Source organism: Scomber scombrus, chromosome 19 (genome assembly GCF_963691925.1).
Source record: "Scomber scombrus chromosome 19, fScoSco1.1, whole genome shotgun sequence".
Taxonomy (NCBI): Eukaryota; Metazoa; Chordata; class Actinopteri; order Scombriformes; family Scombridae; genus Scomber; species Scomber scombrus.
Window position 1 is genome coordinate 5,218,666 of NC_084988.1, and position 27,566 is coordinate 5,246,231.

At 38.6% G+C, this 27,566-nt stretch overlaps 1 protein-coding gene across 1 annotated transcript; it reads left to right on the forward strand.

Moving 5' to 3' along the window:
* Window positions 1-250: 250 nt before the first annotated feature.
* On the forward strand, window positions 251-27,566 carry vps39 (VPS39 subunit of HOPS complex). Its single transcript, XM_062440494.1, has 24 exons — window positions 251-815; window positions 2,731-2,796; window positions 2,932-2,996; window positions 3,378-3,420; window positions 4,128-4,222; window positions 5,203-5,301; window positions 5,424-5,516; window positions 6,269-6,452; window positions 8,619-8,739; window positions 8,939-9,059; window positions 9,382-9,508; window positions 10,126-10,268; window positions 10,456-10,596; window positions 11,492-11,633; window positions 13,929-14,015; window positions 15,108-15,181; window positions 15,449-15,665; window positions 16,920-17,048; window positions 17,318-17,420; window positions 17,772-17,817; window positions 18,883-19,032; window positions 22,968-23,102; window positions 25,320-25,411; window positions 25,758-27,566. Exons 1-24 carry the CDS (start codon window positions 743-745, stop codon window positions 25,837-25,839), a joined length of 2,628 nt encoding a protein of 875 aa, XP_062296478.1. The 5' UTR covers window positions 251-742; the 3' UTR covers window positions 25,840-27,566.

Here is a 27,566-nt window from a genome sequence, read left to right on the forward strand (position 1 = left end):
AAGAAGGCAGGAAGAAAAGTGGGCCGGATCAGACCCCTCAGCGGGCCGGTTGTGGCCCCCGGGCCACATGTTTGACCTCTCAGCGGCCCAGTTGTGGCCCGCGGGCCGCATGTTTGACACCCTTGTTTAGCAGCCGCTGCACCTTTAATGCGTTCCTCGTGAGCGCACTGACTCCAGTCACGTGCCTGTCAAACCCTCACAGCCTCGCGCAGCCGTCGTCAATACAACGGAGGAAGTTAGCATGAAGCTAACGAGGTTAACTCACTGCTGCGGGCCGACACAAAGTCCTCTAATATTTATAATTAGTTAATAACGTGAGCCGTCGTCGACCTTAGACAGTGTCTTCTTGCCTTTGCTCGAGTTTCAGCCGCCATGAAGTGAGAATAATGATGTTTAAGAGCAGCAGCAGCAGCTTGCCTGTCAACTTCTAGGTTAGCGAGCTAGCTTGGTAGCGGATCAGCTGTTGTTTTGATCAGAGAAATAGCTTCATAACAAGCCAAACTGCATAGCTTTGCAGTGATTTAGACATCTGGATTCACCTGAGCTAATTTACTTACTTACTGCTTGTTGTTACACTGAACTGCGCCTTTGTTCAGGTGGTTAATGGCGACACATAAAGGTAAAGGCGTACCACCACCGTGACAGATTCAGTACATAGTGGGTCGTTATCTCTATCAGAGCTGGTGGGTTTTTTTGTTTTTGTTTTTTGTGTGTGATTGAATCAGTAATTATCACTTCCAAGATGCATGACGCATATGAATCAGTGCCTATTTTGGAGAAGCTTCCTCTCCAGATTGACTGTCTGGCGGCCTGGGGTGAGTTGTTTACATTTTTATTTAATATCTCTGCATCAGCTACTACAGGGTTCCCACGGTGAAATGAAATTCCTGGAAAAGTTTTGACATTAGAAACTGTTTTCCATGCCTGGAAATGGTTTGGAATTAGGTGAATGTTTTGGAAAAGTTTTGAATTAGGATACAAGGCAGGCTGCATGAACTTGGACCTCCCACTTTTACCATGTCAAAAATCAGTAGATTAATTGAATATATATATATATATATATAAATCATCACTTTCTATATTCTTTTTAATATCTTCTAATTTGTGATCTGGGGCCAAACGCTTCCTCTGGATGTAATTATAAAATGCACCCATCATTTAGTGAGATCAACGTGTCAAAACACCTGTTAAAAGGCTCCAGAATACAGGAAATGACATTTAGTCTGTTAAAAATGTGTGTCTTTGACGTATGGTCGAAACCATGAAAACCCCCCTCATATCTCGCTCCAAGGTTTTCTGAAAAGTTGACAGCTCTGGTTATGATGTTCAACAAAAGCCTCAACAAAGCTCTCCAACTGAAATAGATTTGGGATGGGGGCAGGTAAAAACCCATTACTGTGCCCTATAGTCACTATGTGGGCAAACCTTTGTTAAACTACTTAAATGAAGTCATGGAAATTAGGTCAAATATTATGGAATAGTTTTGAAAATTCAATGGTAAAATTGTATGGGAACGCTGAGCAACTCTCTGACATTGAGCTCTCCCTTTGGGGGTTAATTGAAATGCAGTCTCAGGTGTCAGGTGGAGCTGACATCAATACATTTCAGACAAGAAAACACAACCTAAAAGCTTTTATTTTAGCCAGAAATCTGATAACCTTTCCTTATATGAGCCAGGATATACAAAAATGGAAATATTTTAAATTTTTAAAAACATTTTTGTGCAACTGATACGCATTTTTGTGTTTGACCAAAATTAATTCAAATATTCAAAAACCACAATTTAAAAATACTGATTATTCACGTTTAATTGAAATTGTGATGTAACGTTGGACCCAATATATAGGAGTGTGATTGTAAATGATTTTTCTCTGTCAACAAAAAGCTTAAAAACTGAAGAATACACTCTCTACTGTATTATGTATGGAGATATGAGGGGATATTGTGAAATACCACAATATGAGCAGTATGTAAGGGTTAAAGTTAGATAAGCAGAATATTATGTATATTTGATCATTTTTCTTAATTTAAGTTTAATATATGCAAGTTTTTTTTTGTTCTGTTTTTAATTATAATTATTACATTCTCAGTGAAATGTACAGTTTCAGTGCACTGACATCATTTTACACAATAATGGTTTTTTTTAAACTGTAAAAAATATTACAGCCTCCATTACATATCTTTGTGTTTAATAGCCACATTTTAGGGATCATTGCTGAAAAAAAAGGTGTGCTTATGTATATATTCAGTACATTTGACATTATCAGCCAATATATTGATATCAGAATTTTTTTGCTTTTTTTGATATCGGTATCAGCCCCTAAAATCCAGAATCGGTCGAGCCCTAATTTGAAGAGATCAGCCTGGGCTTTTCGAAACAGTGATTGACATTTTTCACCATTTTCTAACATTTTATGAACCAAACAACCAATCGATTAAATGAGAAAATAATCATCATATTAATCAACAGTGAAAATAATCATTAGTTGCAGCTCTATCTATATCAGCTGACGGTCTCTTTGGGCATTGATTTAAATGCAGTCTCAGGTGTCCCACTTGTATAGAAGTTATACTTTATGTCACCACTGGCACTGACATGAATGATCTTCCTGCAAGCATGACACAGCTCAGACTCTGATTGAAAATAGTCATATTTGATGGTGTAATATGCCTGAAATGACTCACAGCATCCTTTGAACTGCCGCTGACTCTGAGTTTATGTTCCCACAGAGGACTGGCTGCTTGTTGGAACAAAGCCAGGGCATCTCCTCCTCTACCGAATAAAGAAGGATGCAGGTACAAAGAGCCAACGGGATGTGGGATGCAATTGATACCTCGCTGTATATTTTCAGAGACCCTCTCAACTTACCGTCCCCTGCTTCAAATAAATGCTTGCGTCATTTTGGATAAACGTGTCTCTCTTTTCCCTAGGCACCAACCGGTTTGAAGTGACGCTGGAGAAATCCAATAAGAACTTCTCAAAGAAGATTCAGCAGGTAGATACGACTACAGAAAGAGATTTTAGTTAAACACAGGCCTTAATTTCTGCATGAATAAAAATGCAGAAGGGAAAAAGCATCTCAACTCTTACACATTAAGGTTTATAGGACTACAAAGTGTTATTTATCTCAAGTATTAGGACTTTTGATTGTAGATGTATCACTTTGATTTAAATTTGGCTCTTAGTTGCCAATGGCCAATTCCCTCTCTTGGGGTGATGCTGGGAATCCCACACATGCCAAAAGTTAATCATATGCCGATTTAAAGTACCAAAAGATATTATTAAGATGGCTCAGATCAACCTTGTGTTATTATTAACGTTCACATGAGTGTCTGTTAGATCTGTCGTTAATTTGTGTTTCTTTCTTTTTCCACAGCTTTACGTCGTCTCACAATACAAAATTCTTGTCAGTCTTCTGGGTAAGTTTCTCTCCTTTGGACTGTGCAATCTTTGACTGTCAGAGACTTAAGTTGGCAACTGTGAGAGAAATGTGGTCAAATCTTTGGTTGTCAATCCAGAACGTTGGTCCGAGATCTCACAGTGAGACACGTGCACGGACAACTGATTTAGTGGAAAGACTGAGTGTGAGAATTTTAAGACCAAATTGTCACTATGTGATTGCTGCTACGCCCCACATCTACAAAACCAATCAGAATACTACATAAGATGACACAGGATACACTGGCCTTAATTACATTTCTTAGGTGCTACTTTTTAAATGAAGTTTAAGGGGGAAACACATTTTCTCTCCTTTGTCCATGGCACACAAAAACCAAAACAATGGAGGGGAAATGAAAACAAAGTAGCAGTGCAGATGGATGATGTGATCTGCAATACAAAGATTCACCATGCATCCAATCTAACTGCCTCAAATTAATATCGTACAGTCTGACATAGATTGTAACCAAGATTTTATCGGCTTATTGCACAATGTGACACGCAATAAACTTGCACAGTCTAAATGTGCTTTAATGCAATTTATTTATTTAAAAGATTGCTTTGCACTCAGTCTGCAGCTTTTTAGAGTTAATGTTTACATTTTTCAGGTTTGTAACTATAATCTTTTTGTGTGTACTAACACACAGCATAGCGTTCATCTCCTCTCTCCATCCTAATTCTCCTGCAGAGAACAACATCCACGTCCATGACCTCCTGACTTTTCAGCAGATCACTGTGGTGTCCAAAGCCAAAGGAGCCACGCTCTTCGCTTGTGACCTCCAGGTCAGTTCCAGTCCCCCTGTGGTTACAGTCCAGCGGTGTGGATAGTATACTAGCACTACTGTTATTGTACAGTGCTGCTATTGTGGTCATGCACAGTATTAAAAGCATATGGCTATGAGTCAGTGAACTGATAAGGCAGATGAGTGTCATAATTGGAAGCTGTTTTACACTCAAAGAGCTTTGAGTGAGCTGCTGAAATAAATTCTTTCAACATACTATTACAAGATCATAACCAGTGTCTTGCACTCCTAGGCCCATATACTGTATTAGAACATATGTACAATATACAGTAATTTACATTTTCACCATAATGTTTCAGACTTTTGAATACACAGATTGTTTCCTATGTTGTAGGTAGCCCTTTTCTACAGTTCATTTCATATTACTTGGGAAAAACAGGACCTTAAAGGCTTAAGATTAAAGTTATACATCATATTGAATACTTTTAGAGAATGCATTAGGAGTTAATGATTTAACAAAAGCACGAAAGAAGAGAAGACATAAGAGTAGTGGTAACTGTCTAGCATGTCAGGTTAATTGCTCTTCCTCAGGCTGTATCAACACACATCCTGCTGTTTCCAATAAGCACATAAACACACAACACAGACAGCCTTTCAAAAAAGCCCCACAGACACTAATACAATGCGATATGATGTTCATTGTTAGGGATTACATAGCTCAAGCAATTGTCAAGTCAGTAAATGACACAGCGGATGCCTTGAAGACAGAAACACATGCATACACACATGTAACACAATGTGCTTGATAATATAGGTGTGAAAGATACACATCATTTGCAGTAAATGGGCTTAACATTTAAAAACATTGTGCTATCCCAATAAATTTCATGGCAAAATTGTTGTATCCAAAAGACAGTCATAACAGTAATTTTTCCCTTTAGTTCCCACATGTCTGTGTTGCACTCATATTTTCCCAGATTTAAAGCCATGAATTGTATATTTTGTCTCTTTTGTCTTCAGCAAACCAGCCCAGGAGAGGAAAGATTGAGAATGTGTGTCGCTGTGAAAAAGAAACTCCAGATGTATTACTGGAAGGATCGGGAGTTTCATGAGCTGCAGGTAAAAATAAAAATATATCAGAGATGTGACTCATTGCAGCATGATCCAAGTTAAGAAGGTTCTTTTTTTTCCAGTCGTTTGACACAGTATAGACATCTTAATGTTTTCTTTTTGGCTTCCAGGGAGATTTTGGTGCACCAGATATTCCGAAGTCAATGGCTTGGTGTGAAAACTCCATATGTGTCGGTTTCAAACGAGACTATTACCTCATTCGGGTATGTGCTATAGAAGAGAAGTGTTTCGCGCTCAGCTGTGCTCATCTGCCACTACTTACAACTTGCATTGATGTTTGACACATATCCTGTATTTTGAATGTGACACTCTGATCCCCTGTAGATTTGATAGATGGCTTTGTGGTTTGTTTAAGAGAACAGATGCTGTAGTCAGTTTGGATTCATGGCCATTAAAATTGGTGTAATGGCAACTATGGTTGGAAAAAAAAAACCCTTAGAAACCAGTTAAACCACTCCCCAAACATAATTCACTTCCACAGTGTTCATCTGTGTGCTGAGTTCACTCTAAAACAGTTTTGTTTCCCCAAAATGAAATCTTACCTTATCATCAAGCTTGACTGTTGTGACTCACACATGAACTTGCTTGAATCTATTATTCTCTGGGAAGGTGAAACTACAAACATTTTGAAGCTACCTTTCAAGTCTACAGGAAGTGAGTGTTTCAGAGACAGTATCACTTTAAACTGATCTGTTCATAACACTTCTGAAAACATTTTTGAGCCTTGACTGTTTTTTTATCTGTGAGTCTCTGTGTTTATTTCGGGCTCATCTCTTTGTACTTCTAACTCCTGATATTTTTACTGTATTATCAGTAAATGCTTGGTAGTGTTATTGCTAGCATAATCAGTAAAGCACTTCATAACTGACCTTAAAAATAAAGTTCATGTCAATAAGATATTATTAAGAGGTTCTGCGGCTTTTGGCTCACACACACTATCTCTTCTGTCAAATAGATGGACGGACGTGGCTCCATAAAGGAACTCTTTCCCACTGGGAAACAATTGGAGCCTCTGGTTGCCCCACTGGCTGATGGGAAGGTGGCGGTGGGGCAGGATGATCTGACTGTGGTACTAAATGAAGAGGGTGTTTGCACTCAGAAGTGTGCCCTGAACTGGACAGACATCCCTATAGCAATGGGTAAGAAAGAGACAGGAAAAGGAAGACTTCTGCACACACTCAATAGTACAATATAACACAAGTATTTTGTGATTCTACACTTAGTTTTGAGGATATTTCTGTTTTCTACAGCGATTTTATAGTCTGTGAGATTCTTAGTTGCTTACTGGGTTATATTTCTGCTTACATTCAAAACAGCTACTTCATGCCTAGTCAAAGTTGCTATTTCTATTCTTTCTTTTTTTTTTTTGCTTCATGTCTTTGCTATAATTAACTTGTATCAGATACTAATAGGCAGTGACAGCAAAGTCAAAAGGACGCACACATGCGGAATAACAGGAGCCAAAAAACCCGGCTCCAGATCTCTATGTGGGATAGGTGTTTTGCCAAAATGTGTCACCCCTGGCAGTCCATTTCAACCAGAGAAAAAAACAACATCACTCAAGTTCAACAGTAAAACTTAAATATTTTGCATTACAGCAGCATTACAGACACTAAATCTAGCCATCTCAGTCACAGATAGCTTTGTATTTACAGTCTCCCGTGCACAAACATCTATTGATTCTGCCAAGGACATTCACTACTATAAATAATATAATACCATCAAACATTTAAATAGCTTGCCAATGATAATACGCTACTTTACAGAGAAATTCTAGGTTACACGCAGGCTTTTTGTTTTGTACACAGATTAGAAAATTTAGTTAGCATCTGAAATAAAATTGGGAAACTTTCACCATGACGTTGAGCATAATCTGAGATTAATCTACATCCTCTTTGCTAAACTTCGCATCTGTGGTAAAAGTTTCAGTTCCTGTTTAATAATAGTAAGGTTTTAAATTATAAGCAGCATTCACTGTAAAGTTGTCAAATTGCTGACATTAAATGTTATTGATCGGTGAAAATGTTATGTGCTGCTGTGCCTCTCTGTAAAGTCTATTCATTTCTGATTCAGGACGTTTGCTGACATAACAGTGATTAGATGCTGAAACAAACTAACCCTAACCCTAAACACATTAGCCTTGTCAAGAATTCAGCCTAGGCAGCACCGCCGCCATTGTTTTGTCAGTCGTTGTCATCCAGCTGCTGTCTGTCTCCTTTCCTTAATCTTGCCTTGTGCAGATTGATTCTTTCCAGTTCTGTCTGTGAGGCTGTTTCCCACATGTCAGCTCAGGAAAGACAGTTTTAGATCTTTTTTATCTTGTGACAAAGACATCACAGGTCTGTTTTACAAATGAACTTTGTGACAGAAGCGATGCCTATTGTCTTTTAAGGATCCTCTTTCTGCGCTCGTTGGAATGCTGAAAGAAACAATATAAAGGGGGAAATGAAGCCTCCAAGCAGTGGTTTCATACAGTTTGCAATTTCCTCGTTTTGATATAGTCAACATTGTGGCTTTGGCATGCGTCAGGAGAGGATGAGTGCTCACTCAGTTTAGAATACTTCTGACTGATTGTTCTCACTGTTCGTGGCTGGAGCAAAGAGCCTGAGCTCTCCCTGTGGGTGAAATCTGTCCTATATCCAGAGGCCAGCGTCAGTCCTGTCTAGATAGCTGTCTCAGGCTAGATTTCCTGCCCCATTCGCCTCAAGGGCTCCACTCCACAGTAGAGGCACCTGCTCTTCAGGCAGACAGAAAGTGTACGTTTGAAGTAGAGCTGCAAGAAGTAGTCAATTAATGGATAGTCAACAATTAGTGGATCAACTGAAAATTAGTCTCTAATAATTTTAATAATTGTTCTTGAAAAGGAAAACTGTTTTTTGGACCGGTTGTCAGCAAAAACAATACATTTTGAAAAGTGAGGCTGTCACTGACATTTTCATGATTTACTGACATTTCACAGAAAACTCAAATAATAGATACATTAATCAATAATGAATATTATTGTCAGTTGTGGCCCTAATTGGAACATCAAAACTTCATACGGTCATGTTAATTAGTTTGAAATCAATTATTGCATGTTCCTTTGTCCTTTTCGATGTCTGTTAATATCATTTCAAAGAAGTTACCGCCAATGTTTAGGTTTTGTATTAGATTTTTTTATTAAATCAACAACAATCTTAACTTAATGTAAGTCCACATTTTTAATGACTTGCAGAAGATGTATAGTATTATTTTTATCACAAACCATTGATCAGTTGACATGCATCACAAATTGACAACATTGCCTCTCTTTTTAATGTTGTCAGAGCACCAGCCTCCATACATCATAGCAGTTCTCCCTCGGTATGTGGAGATCCGGACCTTTGAGCCGAGGCTGCTGGTGCAAAGCGTGGAGCTGCAGAGACCTCGCTTCATCAGCTCGGCAGGGTGAGCCAGTCTTCTCAACATTACATTGTAACATGTGTTGGGTTTTCTGCGGACCTATCATTGTAGAAGGAGTTTAAAGTATATATTTGCAGCTTAGGTAATAAATGGTGGTACATTCAATATCATCTCCTTTAATCTATGATACTGATGTCAGTCACAACCATTTCTCTGTCTTGTTTTCCCCTCTTGTCTTTCACAGGCCAAATATTGTATACGTAGCCAGCAACCACTTTGTGTGGCGCCTGGTTCCCGTGTCAATAGCCACCCAGATACGACAGCTTCTTCAGGACAAGCAGTTTGAGTTGGCTCTTCAGCTGGCGGTGAGCAGTAGAACCACTCACTTCACTAATAAGCCATGTCATTAAAATCCTGAAGATTCAATCTGTGCTTTAGCTTCGAGGATGGGAACATAAAAATCACTTTTCTTGATTAGTAGCAGTACGTTGAAACTGTAAAATACTGACAGCTTTTAACTTTACATTCAGCCAATCAAGCAATCTAGCTTTCCAGGACCATTTCCAAGAATAAAAAAAAGGCTGTTCATGTTGGTCTTGCGTTCTTGGAATTGAGGCATTCTGGAGACATTTTGCTGTAGCGTGATGAATTTTTTGGTCATGTTGGGGTTTTTTTCCCTGTCAGAAGATGAAGGACGATTCAGATGGTGATAAGAAGCAGCAGATACATCACATCCAGAATCTCTACGCCTTCAATCTGTTCTGCCAGAAGAGATTTGATGACTCCATGCAGGTTTTTGCCAAACTCGGCACAGGTACGCCTTTCACAGTGAACACCTGATTCGTCTGTTCGGGCAAATGTTTATAAAACACAACCAGACCTGGATCAAGTTAACACACTGCTGCTATTCACTACAAGAGTGTAGGAATGTAGGACAGTCGGAATACACATTAACTGCCTGATAGCTTTGACTTTTGAAAGTGCACTACTGGAAGATTGTCATGTTCGATAAAGTGACCCAATTTGTCCCTATTTGGTGATCTTGAACCACTGCACCCTTATGATGTGCATTCATTTATAGCAGCCTAATTAAGATAAATCTGTAATAATATATATCAGGTTTATTCTACTTTTTTTCTCTTTTCTTGAACTTATCAAACATCTGTTACTTATTGTGAATATTATGTTTAATATATTTATTTACATATGACTTTCCAATATAATGATGTCACATCATGTGTCTGTGTGAAACTTTCTTTTTTTACTTTAATCAGCTCTTGATTTCAAGTCTGATAAACTGAGATTCTTTGTGTTGTATATGTCATGGTAATTCTTTTTAATATAAACTCTTCTCTCTTTAATCAAGGACTACTAAACAAAGTATCATATGTGTAATACAATTCAACACATTTCTCCTCCTGTGCTTTGCAGATCCCACCCACGTGATTGGGCTGTACCCGGACCTTCTCCCGTCAGACTATCGCAAGCAGCTGCACTATCCCAACCCACTGCCTACGCTGTCTGGGGCAGAGCTGGAGAAGGCTCATCTTGCTCTAATTGATTACCTTACCCAGGTTTGTCCTTACAACCCAGGAAAAAATTATAAAAATCTTTGAATGAGCATCTCTTTTGAGGCAAACTAACAAAAGCTCAAGGTTTATGTGAGGCTAAAAGTACATTAAAGGGTCAAGAACATTGGTGTAAATGAAGTTAAGTTCAGTAATAACTGTGTAATCAAAATCTCTTTCTCCTTCTTCACAGAAACGCAGCCACCTTGTGAAACAGCTGAATGACTCTGACCCCTCCACAACATCTCCACTCATGGAGGGCACACCCACTATTAAAAGCCGCAAAAAGCTTCTTCAGATCATTGATACCACCCTGCTGAAGTGTTACTTGCATGTAAGACTATCTTGCATTTCTCTTTTTCATGAAGAAATTTCAGTTCAAACATCCACCTTTTCATTTTGAACATAAATCATTACACCATATTTGTAATTCAGTGTCTTTCTAAATGTACAGCATGCACTTTGCATAGTGTGATGCTCTTGTTGTTCTTGTCAAGAAAAAAAATAACTGATCTATTGTCTAAAAAATTATTGAATAAGTTAGTAAATGCAAAAATTGCACAGCAACACTGGGTAATTAACTTGACCTCACACGTTTACTTTAAAGCAACAAAACCTGGATCACAGTTAAAGGGTCATTCAGGTGTAGTAGTTGCAATAAAAGCCGGTCTGGTTTTGATTCAGGGAAACAGATGCCTGGGCATCAAAGCGAAACCTTCTATTTACCAGGTAGTCTGTGTGTCAAACCTCATCTCTGGTCAAGCAGTAACTTGTGTCGGAATGAGGAATGAGATCACAGATAAAAGCAGCCAAAGTAAGTTTCTCTGCAGGATGGTTGGGCTCTGTGTGAGGAGCACAGCAGTCTGGGGGTGAAGTCTCTCTGCTGTTCTTCTGTGCTGATACAAGCCAGTTCAGGTTGTTTGGGCTTCCAGGAAAAATGCCACCAGGTGTTTACCTTTTGGGGTTGGAATAAGCACTATCTAATCAGATGGGAAGGCGGAGATGATGCTGGAGTGTCTGGTGTATCCTTTCAGATGCGTGCTTCACATTGACAAGAGTCTGCACCAGATTATTTAACAATAAACACACTGAAGCAGAAAGGAGGAACTGATTAGTGAAGTCACCCACTTGTAGTCTTTGGGAGAAACACAAACTGAGCTGTAAAGTGTTGGATGCATTAATGTTTGGGAATGATGTTGTGTAATCTGCTCTTCCCCTCCCATGTTTAGACCAACGTGGCCCTGGTGTCCCCCCTACTTCGACTGGAGAACAACCACTGCCACATCGAGGAGAGCGAGTATGTCCTGAAGAAGGCCCACAAGTACAGTGAGCTCATTATTCTCTATGAGAAGAAGGGCCTGCACCAGAAAGGTAAGAGGTCCGCCTGGTGCTGTAGCACCTGTGATGCAAACTATCAAATATATCACAATGTTTAATGAAGTGTTGAATCTTAAAATCTGATAAATCACCAGGTCCTCTGCAGAATGAAGCTGTTTTTAATTGTTCCATAAGATATGAAAGGGTGTAAGACACTTTGAGGTGTCTACAGTCAGTTTCACAGTTATAAAGGCCCAATTAAATCAGTTTTGAGTACAGACTGTACTCTGCAGAAAACCTAAAAATGTAGCTTTTAAGCTTTTTTGGCTCTGGCAGGTGGTGTGAGCCACAGACAAAAATCCGAAAACTGTCAATATTAAAAAGGTTTTCATTGTAAAGTTGAATTTTTATCCCAAAATCAAACTATGGAAGTGATCTGCATTACGTAAAAAAAAAAAAAAAAATCCTTTATTTACAAAGTGATTTTTGTCTCGGCCTCAAAAACATGATATATAGTATTTTCCAGGTCCTAAGCTGTGTATTTGTACTGAGCTTGGGTTGTAAAAACAATTTGAATTCCATTTTGTTGAATTTGTAATACGTCATTTGAAATGTAGAGGATTTATTAACCGTCAGCTGTCGTTGACTCCCCTGGAAAACAGGCAGATATTTCACTCTCTGGAGTTCAAGTGCAAGTTAAAATTACCTATTTTTTGCACGAGTGGGTGAGAGCTGTTGTTGGCTACATAAGCAAATAAATAGCAAAATGTATATTAACGAACGATGACAATTAAAAACAAAATGTGGATAAGTTAACATTCAATAACAGAAATTAGTCACATAGTAAATATATTATACATTAAACTATGTTCATGTATACCTCAGGAAGTAAACTGAACATTGAGTTTAAAGGGTTTCAGTCAGATTTTCTCTCAGTGTGTTTTTGTCTCTCATCTGGATGAATGAACAGAAGTCTGCGATTATTCTGAAGGAATTTATACTGACCTTTAATTCAAGGCAGAAGCAACTTTATCAACTTAGTAAACCTTAATATAATAAAGCCCTGTTGCTTCAATGACTGATTTTTTTTTTCTACAAGAAAAAGCTGAATTGCAGCCAAGACTCCTCCTATGTTTAACTTTTTGTTTGCCAAAAAAAAACAACCTTTTCCAACTATTTGGAATAAAAAACAGATTTATTCTGTGATTTTTCTCATACATTCTCAATATTGTTTGAATTAAGAAAAAAAAAACATTGAACAATAGCTTGTTGTACATTACAAGAAATATTTTCCCAGACTTTCTGTCGAAGGCCATCTGTGAAAAAGTCAAACAAGAAAACTGCATCTGATATTACACACAAGTAAAGTTTCTCTTTATGAAGTCTGCTCTCTTCTGTGACGACAGCCCCTCGTCTCGCTACGTGCTTTCCGGAAAATTAAAAATCCCTTCATATTGACTGTAGTTTTTTAATTAATCGAGAATCTCTTTCCTTTTGAAATTTCCATCAAGATTAATGTTTTATTTCAAGTCGGAAATCATCAAACAGCAGTGAAGTCAATCAACTGGATATTGACTGATATCAGAGTTTAACTGTGGTTTATCTGGTTCTGTCCTCGGCATGACAACTTAAAAAATAACAATAAAGCACAGGGAATCATCTGTTTCTGATCTCTCTTTCAATTATGATGTTGAATTCATTGTTCAGTATGTAAATGTTGGCTCGTTCAATGCCAGATCTACGTTGGCCTCTGTCAGCGGTCTCTTCATTACCTCCTCATTGAAATATAAGAGCCATTGTGAGCTGAATTGTTCCATTATGTTCAAATTCAATAGGTACCAGTTTTTGGCCTTGTAACAAAGCTGTATTCTAGGCACAGGGCGGACCTGCTCTCTCAGGCTTACGCAGTTTATCTCAGAGGAGGTTTCCTGCATGTGGTCGACTCGTCATCCTCGTAGATCTGAGCTGTCTTAATGTTATTTGGTTTTGGCCGCGTTTCACAGAGCGCGGCTGGTTTTAATCGACCTTCTGCAATTTGTGCTTGTGATGTCATGCTGCTCGAGTCCGTCTTTCTCTCTCTCTCTCTTTCTCTCTCTCTCTCTCTCTTTCTCTCTCTCTCTCTCTCTCTCTGCCTCTGCCAATTCAAACCAGCTGTTCCCGCTCACCAATTAACGCCGTGCATGTGCTCTGTCCAATTTCTGTTGACAGAGGAATTATGTAACGCAGCGTACAGCAGAGTAGATGACGTCGTGCTACTTTCCATCACTCACATTCATCCCACATTTTGTTCTTGTTCCCCTTTTCACTCGCCTATTTTCACTCCTCTTCACCCTGATTGCCCTTTCACAGCTCTGCAGGTGCTGCTTGACCAGTCCACCAAGGCCAACTCTCCACTTAAGGGCCACGAGCGAACAGTGCAGTACCTCCAAAGGCTCGGTAAGGCTCAACGGCCAACTCAAATCTGTTTTAACTTAATCTCAAAGTTATCATCTCTGCTAGATATCTTGAATTTGTTGGAGGAGGAGGGTTTCACAGTGATTGATTGGAAAATATATAATCTTCATCTGTCGCATGTTATGCAGCCTTTGGTAGGTTTCAACCTGACTAAAAGCGCCATGTGTGTCACTACTTGCTGTGTAACTAGTTTGTATCTGTGTACCAGTGATGCCAATATAAATACTTTAATTGCTGGGAAATTGGCAGTTTAAAAGTAATGTGTTTGGTATTGTTAAACATATCAGTGTCGAATTAATTATGACACAGTGGTATAATTACTGAGTAATTATCTCGTGTAGAGTGAGCCCATGAGGGAGATGGTCTCCAGAAGCTCTTTTTAATGCCTGTTGTATTGTTACTGCCTGTGTTTCACATGTTTTCCAATCTGTGATTTCTCAAGAGCAAATTTCTTGTGAAATCAGATCTACTGACAAAAATATCAAAAGCTTTGTCCTTGGCAGTTGTTTCATTTGTTAATGGTAGCAATGCTTAGTTACAGGCAGTAAAATGGTAACAATAATGGCCAATATAACAATGATAAGAATAATCTCAATTTCTTTCTCAGTGACAAATAAAAAACAGGCCATTTTAGGACTATTTGTGATCATTTAAACTTCCCGGAATCATTCAAACAAGAGTCTACCTGGAAATAATTAGTTTTCAAGTATATAGACTTTATATAAAAGCCCTCAAACTGTTCGTCTTGCTTATTGTATTTTTTTAATATTGCTTAATATGTTCCCATAAATTCAGTTTGAACGTACCACTATATTGATATTTAATGATATTGCACTGAACTCTCTTTTAAAATAAGCATTAACAATAATGGTGATATACTGTGTTACATCCTGTCTGGGACTAGCTGGGTTTAATACACCAAATCATTGTCGTAATCAGTTCCTGAAAGTAAAGTGCTGCGTGTGGCTTATTGGAGCTGATTACAGGCTTAATCACGTACTGTGTCTCCATCCATGCTCGTTTTCCTCCTTGGTGAAGTTAAACTTGATTATCTGCTGTAATCTTCCCACACAGGAGTGGAGAACCTCGGCATAATCTTTGAGTTTTCACCCTGGGTGCTTAAGATCTGCCCTGAAGATGGGCTAAAGGTGGGTCACAGAGATTTACATAAAAAGTCACAAGAGCTTATTTGTTTTGTTCTGTGTGCATTTAAATGTAGTAAATTATTTAATGTTTTATGTATATATTGTTATATAGAAGCCCAATCTCTTTTTTTGTACCCTTCATTTGCATAACCTGATATTATTATTATAATGATAGTCGGCACTTTCTCTATAAAGTCAGGCTGTAATATACATCCACTTAAAATGCAGAATGCTCTGCTGTAGGTTTTTAAAACACTTCTTTCTGTCCAGATCTTTACTGAGGACCTGACGGAGGTGGAGACTTTACCCAGAGACAAGGTGCTGAACTTCCTGAAGGATGGCTTTAAGGAGCTTGCCATCCCGTATTTGGAGCACATCGTCTACGTGTGGGACGATAAAGGCCCAGAGTTTCACAATGTGTTGATCCAGCTCTACCTGGAGAGGGTTCAAAGCCTCATGAAACAGTACCTCAACTCACTGCCAGACGGTACGAGGAAGAAAAAATGTATTTGGCCTTTAGCTTGACAGTATTTCTACTGTGGCATTCGGAAATTAATGAAGTAAAGCATTTTTAGCACTTTTTAAAAACAGAAAAGTATAGAAGCTATATTTTAGAATTTTAATAAGCAATTATAGACTTATTTCATTATTTTCATCCTTATGCAGTAGATGTTATTAGAGGTACTGTCAGATACTTAACATTCACTTTTATCTACCTGAAGCAAAGCCAAAAAATAAAGGAAACTTCTGAAATGTAAGTGCGCAATTACAATTCTCATGTGGGGGGCACAGGCCCCTTAACAAAATATCAACACCATTTTTGATAATCAACTTAGTGCCAAAGGAGTAAATTATATTTGTAATGTATTAATGGATTTTTATGTGATTACATCACTGCATATGGATTGGGTTTACCGTTGCTTCCTCATCCAGCGAGTTGTCTCATTGCTTTGCAAATAGAGCCTGTCTGGACTCATTATGAAGTCCATCCATCTTTTTCTGTTTGTGCCTTCTGCTCATCCAGGGACCAGGCACGCCAACATGTGCAGGGATGCTCATTAAAGTGCACTCTGTTAGCAAAATGAACTAATAAAGCCAACTAATTAAATAAATAAATCTGCCCTTGGTGCAGGTTATTGCCTCATTTTGTGTTGTGAAGCATATTGCAGCCTGATATTAAAATCTTGTTTTTCTGAGATTCTCAACAATGAAATTGGATTTATATTTTTATCTACAATATTAATAATTTATGTATCAGTAAAAACATTTACTGTTTATTGAATCATCTCAAGCGAAGGGCATTTCAACGAATAAATTAAAAACTAGTGAAATCATAGAAATGTGTTTTTGATTATGAACATTTTTATATCTTTTAAGATAAAAGCTGAAACTAATAATCAATTTACAGTTTTATTTAGCAGAGGTTTTTTTCTTAAATGACGTACGCCTGAGATTTGATACAACATAAGCAAAGATCTGGAGAGAACAACTCGAGTAACTCAGGGAAACTACAAATCCGTCTTTCTCATCTTTTGGTCATTTTTGAATGATAAGAAATGTTTGTTAGTTACTAAATATGTTTAGGTCTTAGACTGCATTTTTTTTTACCTTAAACACAAATGTAATTATTAACAGATTATCTAAATTGTTGCACATCAATCTTACATCGATCAACTAATCAATTAAATGCTCAACAGTTTCAGCTCTTGATACTGTGATAAAAACCTCTGTGCTGTCGCAGGAGTTCCAGCAGTAGCTGCGGGGAAGGAGGACGGTCCTCTGGGAGAGTATAGGAACAAGCTGCTGTCGTTCCTGGATATTTCTTCCAGCTACGAACCAGCAAGACTCATCAGTGACTTTCCCTTTGATGGTATGAACTTTACATAAGAATTACAGATGTGAGAACAGAGAACAAACAAGACACCCTCTCTGTTGGCTTAATATATACAAACAAGAGAGTTGGTTTAAGAATGTGAGAATAATGTATACAGTATTTCCTGTATTTCCCATTATACCTAATTTATATACAGTATGTTTTCATTTATAGGAAAAAGTTTCACCCAGATTGTATATATTGTGTTCATATTGAAGGATGTAACTCGTACCTTTAACCTTGTTTTCCTTGTTTTCTTCTCAAAGGCCTCCTGGAGGAACGGGCCCTGCTTCTAGGAAGGATGGGTAAACACGAGCAGGCGCTTTTCATCTATGTGCACATCCTGAAAGACACTCGCATGGCTGAAGAGTGAGTACTAAAATAAAACCCACCACAGACGGCTCTGCTGTTTACAAAGTGGGAAGTTAACACAAACCACCACCAGCCAAATGTTGGTCTGTGTCTGCTCTGTTTGAGAACTCCAGCAGCTAATGTGGTGATCATTTCCTTCCTGAAAAGAGTATTAAACAGTAAAATAGTGAAAGTGGTAGGAGGTTTGTTTCTGCCCTGTAAGACTTTTTTCTTCTTCTTTCAGACACCCATTATTATTTTTAACCAAAACAGATCATATGACCTAATTGAGCCCTCCTGATTAGCTGATTTTGAACATGTTGGTTAAATAAAGTGATCTTTGCTCATGATTTCCTCTGTGTTGTGCAGCTACTGTCACCGGTACTACAACAGCTCAGTTGAAGGGAATAAAGATGTAAGTATTTTTTAAGTGAATTTTAATGTTTTGTTCCTGTTTTGTTAATTTTAGATTTTTTCCTTTTTTCCACTTTTTGATTTTATTGTGTTTTGTGTGTCCTCTTGGATTTTATTAGAGTTCTGTTATCTGAGTTCTTTTTTAATCACGACCATGTTTTCATTGTGTCCGCTCTGCTGCCTTCTGTTAAGTGCCTTTGTATTTGCAGAAAGCCCTATAAAAATAAAATGGATTATTTATGTCTCAGGCACATTTCCAGTTCTTCTTCTTCTCCAAAAAAACCCACCTGATATCTCCATTTTTCTTTCTCCATCTAACTTGAAATGAATGCTGATGTTGTCTTATGTATATAAAATGTTGAATTACTGAAGCGTGGAAAATGAATGAATATGTATGAGAGTAGAGAGGAGGGGAGGCAGTGAATCAGTGCTGCTTCTCTGATAGTCACAAAGAAATAGGATGCTTGTTTGGATGCTGATTATTAGACGTTCACTGCTATTAATACTAGCACTAGTGTGCACTTTTTTGCACACTGAGTATTTTATTATTATTTATTACATACATTTTTTGTTTTATTTGTACAATTTTGGGGTATTTTAGTAATTCTTTTATTTAGACGTGTTTTATGTGGCTGTCATGACTGTGGATGCAGCTGCTGTAACCAAGTCTTTTCCTGAGAAGGATCAATAAAGCATCTATCTATCTTATTAAACCAATTATAACAGGCTGACTTTTATTAACTCGGCAACAACCTCTAAATTCTTTGTAGAATTTAAAATGTATTTATAGTGACATTTTAATTTCCTCTGAAATCAACCTTATGTAATCATTCGTGCTTATTTTAATCCCTGTTATCACAAATTAATCCTGTTTTCAAACTGTGAAGGACTTCATTGTTGTTTATTATCGTCTAGCATCACATTTGTTTGTGGTCCTGTTGTTGTACTAGACTCTGTATGTTGGCATTTACTGTGAAACCCAAGCTGTTTTTCTCTTCGTTGTATGCCTACATAATAAATCGCAGGTCATCTGCAAAGTATTTACAGCTGAATTTGTGCTCCGCAGGTTTATCTGTCTCTGCTGCGGATGTACCTTTCACCCCCTGACGTCCACTGCCTGGGGCCCATCAAGATGGAGCTGTCGGAGCCACAGGCCAACCTCCAGGCAGCCTTGCAGGTCCTGGAGCTGCACCACAGCAAGCTCAACACCACCAAGGTAAACACAGGCAGTGCAGCGCTTCATTCCTCACCAGGGTGACTTATGAACAAATAAATAGATCTATTTTTATCTCACTGGAGTACAACTTGTGTTTACTGCATCATGACAGGACCGGCTCTGTCAATGTCGAGTGAGTTGTCAGGCACAGAAAAAACTTTCTTCTAACACTTGGATTCAATTCTTGCACTTGAATTAAACTTTTTCAGTGTGGAAAATTCACATCAGATGAGTCAAACTGCTCATTAAATCAGAAAGCAATTAATTAGTTTCTAATTTAAACCAGGGCGTATCATTATTATTATTAGTTGATTCTTTGCCATCGCTCATATTTGGTAATCATCTCTAATTCATACAGGCTGTTGCAGTGACATTGATGAGGTTCACCTTGTTTCGACTGGATTAAAAAGGAGATGAAATAACATGATTAACGATGACACGTGATCGCACAACCTTAGCTGTTTGGCATTTTGGTATGAAATTAAAGCAGTGACTGAAGTAAGCACAACTTATTTAAGGGATTAAATTTAGTTTGTTTTTAGATTTGAGATGAGAGCAACTCGCACTGTAGGGGGTAATCACGCTGCTCCCTTTGTGATAAACCAAAAGCAGATTTCCACCGGGGTGCTGATCTCTCCTGAGAGAGAGAGAGAGAGAGAGAGGCGGCTGCATTGCAATATGAAGATCTTTTTGATGAAATTCCTCTCATGTACCGGTTTTAACTCCCTGCACCCAGAACTAAAATAGCAAAGAGTTAATTGAATAAAAGTCATTCTGTTCATAACTGGCTCATGACCTATTTTTCTTGTCAAACCTTTCACTCATCTTGACGCAATCCACCAAATGCTGTCGAGTACAGCAAATATCCCCCGAGTGCTTTATAGAGCTGTTTCTGTTTTTCAATAAGACACAGCTGCCAACTGTAAAAAATAAAATAAAATCATTCCACACCGTCCACATCTGGGAGAAAACATTCAGTGCATTGTATATTTTTCCCTTCCATATCTTATCACAAAGGAACAGCGGCACTATCTTTGATACGCCTCCACTGCTCCACTGTGTCACTGTTAATATTTAAAAGTCTGAGAAAAAAAAGCAAGTTTAGCTGTTCTGAGTTACATTCTGGTTGTGAAACGCACCGTATCGTTCTCTGTTGTCTGTGACTTTAAGTGGATGTGATGGTGTGTGGAAGGATGCACTGATCTGTGTCCGACCACAGACATGTCAAATTATGAGCCTCTCGAAAGAGAAGCGCTGCAGGTTCAATAAGCGCGTTTCGGTTGAGATCGGACAGAAAGGAACTCTCCATCTTGTCTTTTTTACTTTCTCACTCTGATTCTCTTGTGCTCCCTTATTGACTTTTATGGCACCCCTCTTTCATTTCCCCTGGCCTCACTCCCAGACTCTCCTTTGCCAAGAGGAGCATAAAGAGCAGCAATACTGTTCAAAACTAAAGACAGAACTTCTAACATGAAGCAGTTTGTTTGCATATTTAAGCAGTTTTTAAAACATTTTTCAGCTATTTTTCAATAATTATTTGACCCACAATAAGTCATGTATAATTACATTTGTATATAGCAGTGTTTCACCCCCACTAGGCCAAAAAAATCTTTCTTTTTAATGCCAGAAATAACACAAAGTATCCGTTCATTTGGAAATCAATAGTGTTTGATAACATGAGTTAACCTCTGTTTCTTTGCATGGGAAATTCTTGGTTGCGTAGCTCCTTTCTAAAGGAAAAGGGCAGCGTGCATAATGTGTGCGTAGTTGAGTGACAGTGAATGCGAGCAGAGCAGAGGAAAAGGTTAGCAGTAAATTGTTATTCTGGCAGTAAACGTACAGCACAGATTACAGTATGTCAGCAAATAAATGTTGCAGCTTCTCAAGACAAAGGAAAGTGTTGTCTTAGCAACAGTGGGCTAGCCTAACCTGACAGTGATTAACAGCGAAAACAGAGAAAAGTGTGGCTGCTGAGCCTCCTCACCCCTCCAACCCCCGGGGGAAGGGGTTTCTGAAGCTGTTCAACATGCCAACAAACACTATTGATGGAGCATACTGGCAGCTTAAGGAGCCCTCTGTGAGCAATATGGGCAATTCAGCAAAGTAGCTGCTGAGGGAGAGCGAGACATTTTCATTCTCATTCCCAGACACATACCGCTTTTCTGCTTAATCCTCCAAAAATACTTAACAGATAACAGATGATTTTTAGCAACCTAGACACTCTCCACAACTGTTTACCTGAGATAAAGGACCGAACGTCTCTCAATTTTCTTTAAACTTAATTCTAACAAAACTGAGCTTCTCTTTATTGACCCTTAAAATACTACAAATACTACAAATATTTCAGCATATTGGCCCCCCTATGTCAAAATTAACGGTAGGAGTGATGGTGTTATATTTGTTTGTTGTTTTTCTCAACACATTGCAAAAAAAAAAGACCATTATTATCGATGTCTCTGACTTAGAAACGTATCCTTCATGCCCTAATTTTCCTCCTGTCTCATTCACTGCGTTGTCCTTTTCACCTGCCCCAGTCGAGCTGCCCTGGCACGTCTTCAGCTCATACAAAATGCAACAGCTCGGCTATTAACTAGCACTGGCTGTAGATCTCACATCACTCCTCCTGTTTTAGCCTCGCTGCACTGGCTGCCGGTGAAGTTCAGGATCGATTTTAAGGTTCTTTTTAATAACTTTTAGGGGCGATACACTTTTTAGCTCCAGCCTGCATTGCAGAGCTGCTTAGCCCTTACGTTACCGAGCGATCACTTAGCTCATCCAAGCAAAACACACCGCACACCAAACTAAAAAGTTAAGGTGACTGTGCTTTTACTGCCCTGACACCCAGACTTTGGATCACTCTCCCTGCTCCCATTAGATCAGCTGAGTCTGTTGACTGTTTTAAACATTTAAAACCCACTTTTCTTTTTTTAAATGGCCTTTCTATAATATTTAATAACTAAGGGTGTCCTTTGGTTGCTGTTTGCTTTCTGTGTTCCCGTGTTCGTTATGTCGTTGTGTTTCTATTCTCTTCTTTCTTTACCGATCTTGATGTAAAGCACTTTGTAACCTGTTAAAAAAGATATAAATATATATAAAGTTTTACTTACTTTTACTAAATGTGACTAAAACCCCAAACACTTCTTATCATGACCGTTGGTGCTCTTGCAAGGAAAAACAGAAAATACTGGTTGGCTTGTCAGAAATGGTCAGAAAGTCTAAAGTAAAGTTTATTATATGATATATTGTATAAAATATATTATTTAGTAAATTACACAAACTGCATGTACTCCAACTTTTCCTTTGATTAACTCAGTAATATTTTAGTTTTTTAATAGCAGTGAATTAACTCACTGTTTGGAAGCTTTTATGAATCTAAAATAAAGAGTTAAATGAATTTGTGCACAAACTAAATTGCATCTCATTCCCTCAGTTGTTTTCCAGCAGAACACAGCGGCGGCTCTGAGCTGCCTGTGTGAGTGTAATTAGGCAATATGTACTGATTTGATTCAATTAAACAGAGATAGAGGACAAGAAGACAACTGGACGTTGATTGTATTTCAGTTCCCCTGAACATAGAGGCACACGGGCGAGGTAATAGAGTTAATTTTGCTCTGAAGGTAAGAGAAGATGCAGTTGCCAATTTTGGGGAAGCGGCAATCTAACAAGTTATACAGCAAATTACTGTTTCCAAGAGGAAATAATGTAATATTTTCATTTTGAAATGATTAATGAGTGATGTTAGGCTTTCCAATAATGATTCTAATGAATGTGAAAATGACTATATTGTTGTTCTGTCAGCAGAACATGAAGATTGCCACTATTATGACAGAAGATGCTAATTTGAAAGAATAATGATTATAAAATGAGTGTAATTGTTGTCTTTTAAGCTTCTGACATCTGATCAGTGATGTTTTTGTTTGGTTTTGTTTCTCCAGGCCATCAATCTGCTCCCGGCAAACACCCAAATCCGAGAGATCCGGGTCTTCCTGGAGAGCGTCCTGGAGGAGAAGGCACAAAGGAAACGCTGCAACCAGGTGCTGAAGAGTCTCCTGCAGGCGGAGTTCCTCAGGGTGAGTCCTGGAGCTGAAGACTTTCTACTGTATGCATGGTGCTTTATGTAAATTAGATTATACTTTTAGGCTGATGCTGTGACTGATAGATGATTCATGTCAAAGAAAACTCTCACTAAAGGAAAAGTTGTTTCATGTGGTGTTGGTGGGAACTGATTCTTGTGATCTGACAGTGATGTTAATAAAATAATGTGGTGCTTTATATATGCCCAGAGGGGAATATTTATAGGTTTCCTTCTGCAGAGGTCAGAGAACAGAGTCCGCTACAAAACAGATTTCCTTCATCTAACAGATTAATTTCACTGACCCTTCAGCTGCGTGGGCGTTGGCTGATAGATGAAACCTTAAACAACCTTCTCAGTATGAAGGACAGACTGTAAGAACCACATGACCATCCTAACTTTAACTAGAGAGAGAGAGGAAGTTGAAGATTTAAACTCATGAATAACGTGGATAAATTCAGCAACTCTCTGCTCGAGGGTCTATTGCTGATGTCTGGAGTGAGTTTGTTACTCATGTCTTATACATTCTGTATTTATGTTAGATGTGCTTTATGCCATTAAACATGAGGGCTGTCATGATGATGGAATTTTCCCTGTGGTGATTCACAGTGACTTAGAAGTGCAGTATGTGGTATTTACGCCTTTTATTTTATGTGAAAATCAAGGCGTGTTACTCTGATCATGTGTCATCCAAATGGAGCAGCAGCACCTGATGAACATGGAAAAACACTTTATTTTGTATGGAAACAACATTGGTCTCCAGCGGAGTCCTCTTAAACCTGCGATTTATGAATGAAGTCTGGCTGGGCGCCCCCCCTTTTAGATTGTACGATTGGTGGAAAACTACGTTACCTCACAGGTAGTCTGTTTGGCCGGGCGGTGACCCAGGAGAGTTTAAATATTAACCAAGAGAAATTATTCATACAGCATCACGTTTTTACTACCGAGCCTCGGTCAGCTCACACAGAGTTGGGCTCTGTTATGAGGGCTGGGCTCTAGGTTGGCTGACACTGCTTGGTGGGTGGGATCCACTGGAACCTAAAATATTCAGTTTCCAGGTGATGTTGCACTGTAGTGGATCAGTCTGCACCCATGAAATCTCGTAGTGTTTGATTTTTACAGTTAAAAATCCTCCAGCACATACTGTAGGATGTGATGTGTTTTTAACATAAATATACTAATAGGAAATCTAAGATGTTGCAGTGTTCTAGTGCAGTGGTTTTTAACCTCATTGCCTCTTAATATGAAAGTGTTTTCTTGCAGCTCTTGATCACAGGTGACATGTTTTAGTTAGAAATGAGACAAAAAACAGTCCTGTGTTAAAATAGCTCTGTGGTCTCTGTTAGTGGAGATGTGTTGTTTAACGCACTGGTGAAATAATAAAGTACGATCCAGTTGGAATAACACATGAATGCGTTTAAAAGCTTATCAGATGTCAAAACACTGCATAGAGTTTGGTAACATTCACCGACAGGATTTTACACGGCTGGAAGGATATCACAGCGCAGACGGGGCTTTTTCTGTCTCTTGTTTTGACATTCGTAAGGAAAATAGTGGAAATGCGGCACTCACTTTACAAAGCAATCCACCAGGAACTGCATGTATGTGATCGGCCTTTCTGGATGACGCCAAATTGCGTTACAGCTTCTTAACCCAAGCCCTCTGTGTTTATTCATGCATGGCTAATATTTTGGTTTGAATGCATCCTGTGAGCAGTTATTTCGTGATAAAACAAAGAACTGATAAAAGTCCCAAAAATAAAGATAATTTTTGTTTCTTCCAATACAATGACCGCTCACCACTCATCATGTCACAAAAAGGAGGATTGCAATGTCCTGTAAATAAGATTTTATCCTGAGTGTTTCATGATGTTAATGTTTGACAGTCGGTCCAAAATACTCAAGTCAAAGTTTTAGGGATAAAAACGAAGGCTCTGCTTTCAGTACCGGGCAACACTGCCACTAACACCTCAAGTGTATTTCAATAAATTAAACATTCACTGCTTCCAGCTTCTCAATGTGATGCTTTTTCTTAAGTCTTATATAATGATACACTTAATATGTGACTTTTGTGCTTTTGGTTGGAAGGTTGATAAAAAGAACAATCTGAATATGTCACCTTGGGCTCTTTTTTGTGCTATTTTCCTCACATGTTAACATAGAAAAAGATTAAAATAGTTTATGGTTATTAACTCTGTCATATTTTCTGTCTACAGGTGCAGGAGGAGCGCATCTTCCACCAGCAGGTTAAATGTGTCATTACTGAAGAAAAGACCTGCAGGGTCTGCAAGAAGAAAATAGGAAACAGGTAACGTTGTTTCTCTCTCTCTGTGTAGAAACTGAAAGTTGTACTCAAAAAGCAGGCTTTGTGTCATTAGCAGTCTCATTTTTAATTGCCTTTCTCCAAGTTATTTGGGGGGTCTCATCAAAATCCTCATTAAAGTTGGATTATGACATAATTGGTGTAAACAGAATAGTCTGTTTTCACATATTTTATCTCTTTTTTTTCTTGCAGTTTTTAGTTTTTACTAACAAGATTTTATGCCTGGAGCTCACGTTAATTTCTTCACAGATTTTAAATCAACCCGTTTTCATTTGCTCTCATGCAACGAGTAATGAAACATCCTCTGGTTGTGTCTCTGTCTCTCTCTCAGTGCGTTCGCCAGGTATCCCAACGGCGTGGTGGTTCATTACTTCTGCTGCAAAGACCGCAACGTGTGTCCTACTGAGCAGTAACGCCTCCTCCTCCTCCTCCGCACCATGACTGTTCACTTATAAACAGTTATTCTCTCCCCTCCCTCCCTGTTGGACTCCAATACTCGGACATCCTCGAACTACAAATATATCAGACTGTTTGGAAATGCCCGAGTTAAACGGCGGGCTCCATCCGCAGAGCATGGCTGGCATTTAGTGGACGCTTGTATGCAAAGCACCTTTACAGAACCATGAGTGAAGACGTGTTTTTTAACCTGAGTTTAACCCCGGTGGCACATTTGTTTTCATGCACTACCCGCCAAGCAGAACGGAAACTTCTCTTCTCTTCTGAAAGCATAAAAAGGCGGCAACTTTCTTTCTTTCGTTCTCTCTGTGCATGAGGCAACAGGTGGAATGTCCAGAGTCGCTCACCAGGAGGGGAGGAAGAGAGAGAGAGAGTGGAGGTAGAGTCTTGACATTTGAAAAGCATGTGTCACTGTAATGCTAGAAGGGATTCACTGCCCCTACACTCGGAGGAACACGGGCGCTATTGACAGACGCGCAGCAGAAAAGGAGCTGCAACAACAGAAGTTAGTGCCTGTTCTCACCAGGAGATGATTACAAGCCCTCCAGTCTGTGCTTGTTTTTCTTTTTTGTTTTTTTTTCGTTCATTTTTTTTTCTGCCTCTCACAATCTCCCTCTCCTTCTGTGTAACACTGTGTAGGCCTAAAACACCGCTTGATATGCCATATAGACTCTACTGGAGCACTGTTAAATGCCTTTTGTGACTCTGAAGATTGTATTTACAGTGAAGTCAGATGTCTATTTTTTTTTGTTAGCATGTGGTGGTACTGACTAAACAAAACCAATCATTCATCTCGCAGTATGTTTTTGTATTTACACTTATGAGGCAACTCCTTCAGCAAACATATTTGCAGCTTTGTGGGTTTATTTGTTTCCACGTTTAATGTCTTAAAGGTTTGTGAATAATTACAGTTTATTACAATTATCAGGAAACATGCTAACTCATTTTTTTCATTATTTTTCTTCTTTGCGTATTATTTTCTACTTGTTTTTTTTTTCTTCTCTCTCCCAGATTTATTTAAGGTTCATGAAGTAAAACTTTTTAAAGTCAGATCACAAAAGTACAGCACTTTAAAAGTGGATGGATGGATGTCCTGTTTATTTATTGATAAAACACACATCTAACAGACAGAAACTGGAAGTGATGTGAATGAAAAGAGATGAGAGGTGTGATTGATCTGCGCATTTTAAAGGCAATATCGTTATAAAACTGGTCTGTTAGCCGTCCGCCTGGGAGGTGATTCAAGAAGCAGGGTTCTCACGTTTAATGAGGAGGAGGAAATGCAAGCAATGAATGTATGTTTTAGGTGTTACGTCAAAGCTCTTTTTCAGGATTAAATAGAACAAGTTGGAGGTCAGACAGTTCTGAAAGTTTTGAGCATGTTGCAAAAGTTTAAAAACATATTTTTTAAGTTAACTTTCACAAAAAGTTGTAGCATTTACCTGCTCCTTCAAAAACCACCCTACTCTTCTACTCTTAAAGGTTTGCACACAATCTCTGCTAAGACTGTTTCAGAGTTTTGTTCAGTGTTTTTTTTTTTTTTTTTAATTATTGGTAACATTTGTACCACTGTGTGTATAATTGTATAAAGATTGAGAGTGATGATGACAGATTTGATTCTGAGGGGCGACCCAGCAGGTACCATCTGTCTGTCTGGCTTTAATCGGTAATAAACAAGCGTTTC